Below are 4,907 nucleotides of genomic sequence, written 5' to 3' on the forward strand. Positions count from 1 at the left end.
GTGACCAATGCACAGTGTACCTCAACTTCTGCCCCTTGAAGATGTGCAGACTTCTACTCCCACAATTCCCCAACTAGCAATGCTTGTTGGGGAATTCTGGGAGTTGAAGTCTGGACATCTTCAATGGGCAGAGGTTGAGTAAAATTGGCCTAGAGTGTTGTGGTGCAAACCAGCATCTCTAAATTTGTACCTTCCAAGTTAGGATCAGCCCTAAATTAATGTCACTACTGTGGTCACTTGGTCCTCGTATTCCACAGGAAAGCAACACCCTGATAACACTGTCAGCACTTCGGAGCTGAAAGGGAAGCCAAAGCCTCCTCGCTCGGAACCAAAGTTCGCGCAAACTCAGCTCAATCCCAGGAGCCCACTCATCTAGCCCCCTTCTCTTGGCTAGCCCAGGGGGGCGGAGCCTCGCGTTTGCAGTCAGTGCGGAGGGAGGGTTTGGAAGAGCCTCCGGTTGCCTATAAAAGCCTCCTCCTGGGCTCGTCGCGCTCAGTCCGGACCTCGATTTTGGCTTCCGTTCCTTTGCTCTTGCTTCAACAGTGCTTGAACGGAGCAGGATCGCAGCCCCCCATCCTTAAGTCCGTTTGCCAGCCAGTCCAACCAACCTCGACTTGCACCATGAGCTCACAGATCCGCCAGAACTACCAAGCCGAAAGCGAAGCAGGCGTGAATCGCTTGGTCAACCAATTCCTTCAGGCCAGCTACACCTATTTGTCCTTGGTGAGTATCAGAAAGCAGAAATGGCCCCCTTTCTCTGACGTTTTCCTGGCTTTTCCCATCCCGGTGCCCTGTACTGATGTTTGCGTACAGCTCCCATCATCCATACCCATACTTGATACGGATGATGGGAGTTGCAGATCGGTACCTCTGGAAAGCATCAGGTTGCTCCCCCCGTTTTTCCAAAGAGCCGGTCTTTGTGTGCACAAAGCCCCCCAAAAATATACTTTCCTCCTCACTTAAATGGTGGATACACGTTTATGTGGTTGGAGGGGCCCGATTGCTTTATTGGAGGTAACTGGCAAAAGTGCTGCCCTTTCCTACAGTCCGCGATGGCGGACTGTAGGGCTCCTGTGTGCGTTGTGTTGTGCTATTGTGTACCATAGCCCCACCCAGCGAGTCCTTTTTCTAAATCCGTCGAATCTGGCTTCCTCTGTTTATAAACTGGGTAAGAAAAACACCGCCCTCCCCCATTCTCCCCCACCGTAGGCTCTGGTTTTAGATGGGCCCCTTTTTTCCTCCAGAAAATTCACCCCTTTTTTTCTTTTCCTGCAGTAACCATGGAGACCTAAGCACGGTTTTCCACCAACTCTGCTCTTCTGTTCACTTGGCATTATAGGAGAAAGAGTAGAGTGTAGCTTATTTAGCCATGAAGTTAACCTTTCCCATCCTGGATCTCCAGGTCCCATCATCCCCATCTTTTTGTGGGCTATACTAAACGTGTGCTGTAGGTTTCTTTGTCCTCTGCTTTTGATCCTGTTAATATTCTGATTCTCCTAGCTGAATCAGCCAGTCCTTTAAGGTGAGCCCATAGGCTGAGTGAATGTCAGCGGCTCTGGTTTTATCATATGAGGAGCAGCTCCCTTTGAGATTCTTGATAGCCCTGTTAATTATATATACATAATCCTCTTTTTAAATGCTGTACACATTTGCCCTCAGGTTGTGCTTTGTTTGCTCCAAATCCTAACACTGCCTTCATATATATTCAATTAATCTCTTCATCAGGTTTTTAAAAAGAGTTTGTTCCACTCACCAGGCTGTTTTGGTTGGGGATGATGGGAACTGTATCCCACTATCAGAAGGTACCTGGTTAGGAAAAGTGCCAAGGCAAATAGTCCTTTTTGCCCTGTAAATAAGATACTTGTTGTTTGTCCTTGCAGTGTACTTGGTTTTGGCAAGCAAGGAACTCTACACAATTTTTCTTTTGATACAAAGTCCACCTCTTCATGTTTACCCATAGTTGCATCCTCTAGAATGGTTTTAAGGGAGAAATGAGATGGGGTTAATGATTTAATTATGTCAAACTCCTTTATCAGTACATAAACTAGAACCAAAGGCTGGACTGATAAGCTGAGGAAGGGGCAATGGGCACTTTGGGTATAGCAACAGTTAAGTTTGATTAGCCATAAACTGTAGTTTATAAACCACAGTGGGCAGGTTTACACAATGTGTTAAGCCATAACAATATTTTGGTTATTGGTAATCAGTTTTTGATCTACGGTATTTTAGAAGCAAATAAGCAAATAACCTTTTTTCTAGATACCAATAAGTTTCTCCTTTTTAACTAAAACCTGTCTATATCCATATGGTAGATAGCAGTTGGGGGGGGGGGGGATTGTCTTTGAATAGGCAGAGGCCTGGAAAAAACTTTCAAAGGACTTAAAGTTAGGAATGCTGCAAGTCAGGGTTGAATCAGGCAATTCTTACATAGAATTCATGTACCTATATCACTGCTGATTAGTGCTTTTCCAGAAATATATCCAGTTTCCTTGCTAAAGTGACTGTTAAAAAGCATATATGGGCAACTGCAGATTTTCTGTAGTCTACATTGAATCTGGAATTCAAACCATCATATGTTTGTTTACTTGGTCTAGCTTTTGGTCTTCTCAGGATTGTTCAGGGGAAGGCAGAGCTGCAAACCATCACTGTGGATTGGCTGCAAGCCAGCATGTAAAACAATGTCATTAATTTTTTTTTTACTCTTAGACAGTGTAATTTGCCCTTCCCCCAAAATAAGATACAGCTACAAAATATGGTTATGTATTGTAGTTCAAATCATATATATATATTTTTGGTTTTGCAGATTAGTTACAAATCTATTCTATTTTGCGGTCTTATCAAACCATACTGTTGATTCCAACCCATGATGTGAGATGCATGCTGGATTGAAACCATTAGCATTTGGGAATATGGCATGCTATAAGTCATACTGACCAAATTCACACAATAAAACCAAGCCTAAACAAACTATATTGTAATGTAGTACAATATGTGAATTAAAGAGAGGCTGACTCCTTTTGTGTAGGTAGGCAGTTATCACCATGAGCGATAATCTTTTCAGAAATTTGGTTGAAAAGGCAACTTTAAACTTGCGGCAATTCTGAACTTACTTTTTCTTCCTTCTGCCCAGAATTTTTACTACACCCGGGACGATGTGGCACTGTCCAAGTTTGCCTCCTTTTTCCACCATCTGTCTGAGGAGAAGCATGAACAAGCTGAGAAGTTCTTGACTTTCCAGAACCGCCGTGGAGGAAGAGTTGTCCTGCAGGATGTCAAGGTGAGAGCGGAGAAGTATGTTGAGGCCCACGGAGGCTGAATGAAAGTGGTGGTCGGCCGATGGGACATATGAGTAAGTATAGTGCTACTGAGACCTGATTAACTCTTTCTAACACTCCAGAAACCAGAGCAAGATGAATGGAAGAATGGAATCGCTGCCATGGAAGCTGCTTTGAAGCTGGAGAAGAGCCTGAACCAGGCCCTGCTGGATTTGCATCAAGTTGCTTCACGCCATACAGATCCCCATGTAAGTTGACAGGAAAAGGTTTGCAGGGTTAGGTTCACTCCCGTTTACTATTACAGTAAATGCCCACCAAGGTATCCTGGAATAATATGTTCTTTAATTACACTTGTCCAATTTTGTTTTGGCATATTCGCATGGGGCTGCAGTTAGGGAAGGATGGAGAACCTGCAAGAATCCAGCTGCAAGAAATATACCTTGTTGGTTAAGCTGGGTGGTAATGTACCACAGGCAGTTGAGATTCAGCAACATTTGAACATCAGGAGTTTCCCTATTTAATCCACCCCAAACCATCCAGCTAAGGTGGCTGCCGATTAAGTGAATTGTGATTGACAGACCTTGGATGCACCATCTTCTTTGAAGAATTCAAAATCTGCTTTCAATTTTTAATGGGGTTATGGTTGAGTTCTTTGCACGGTATATGTGTTTTCTGCATTCCTACTGTCCCAAATGCTAACTGGCCAATTATCAAGAATGCAGTGGATTTTTTTTTACATTGGTAGAAGATAGGATCAGCTGATTTTGAGATTCCTCCTAGTTCCTGATAGATTGGATGATTGAGAGGCATTAGTCCTTCTAATTCTTGGACTTCTTATTTAATATAGGTAGGCTTTTTCTGTGGAATCCTTGAATTAAAACTCCTTTCTTTTCCTAAGCTTTGTGACTTCTTGGAGACTCACTATTTGGATGAGGAGGTGAAGTTGATCAAGAAGCTGGGAGACCATGTGACCAACCTGAAGCGTGTCCGTGCCCAGGAGGAAGGCCTTGGGGAATACCTGTTTGACCGTCTCACCCTAGGTGAATCCAGCGACTGAGCCTAGAGGTGTTGGCTCCCTCCCAGCTCCTATAGCCTTAAATGTATTAAAAGCTGGCTGGTCAATAATATGGTCTCTGTACCCCTGTCTGTTTTTGGGGAGAAAGGAGCCGAGTCTGTAACTGGCATTAAATAAACTTGGCATTAAGCACTACATCCTGTGAACGTGTATATAATTGGGAGAATGGTATATAGTGGATATGCCCGTCCTGCTTAATGGTTTGGCAACTATTGCATTAGATTAAAGATCTGTTTAATTCAGGATCCGGTCACAATTAGTGTCAAACTAACACAAAACCAGCATCTAAGTCAAACATGGAATGTTCTTAACGTAAATTCCATTTACTGCTAATGGAAGATCTAAGATAACAGCCATATGGAATTGGAAGTTCTAGGTAAAGAATTGCAGAAAAAAAAACGAACATGGCTGTATCACAAATGCTAGTAGGACAATTTTTTACTGGCTTCGAGGGAGGATTTTAAATTAAATTAAAATTTTAATTAATGCACTCATCAGAAAGTAATTATGTACTGTGTTCTCCACAAGAAACTTGGAACTGGAGATGAAGGCAGAAC

At 43.1% G+C, this 4,907-nt stretch overlaps 1 protein-coding gene across 1 annotated transcript; it reads left to right on the plus strand.

The window, feature by feature from the left end:
• Positions 1–476: 476 nt before the first annotated feature.
• Positions 477–4,485, plus strand: FTL (ferritin light chain). The gene is made up of 4 exons (XM_039335264.1): positions 477–723; positions 3,131–3,277; positions 3,398–3,523; positions 4,174–4,485. Exons 1-4 carry the CDS (start codon positions 622–624, stop codon positions 4,330–4,332), a joined length of 534 nt encoding a protein of 177 aa, XP_039191198.1. The 5' UTR covers positions 477–621; the 3' UTR covers positions 4,333–4,485.
• Positions 4,486–4,907: the final 422 nt, after the last annotated feature.

Source organism: Crotalus tigris, unplaced genomic scaffold, assembly GCF_016545835.1.
Source record: "Crotalus tigris isolate CLP2741 ecotype Arizona unplaced genomic scaffold, ASM1654583v1 scf7180000017639.5415321, whole genome shotgun sequence".
In the NCBI taxonomy this organism is placed as follows: domain Eukaryota; kingdom Metazoa; phylum Chordata; class Lepidosauria; order Squamata; family Viperidae; genus Crotalus; species Crotalus tigris.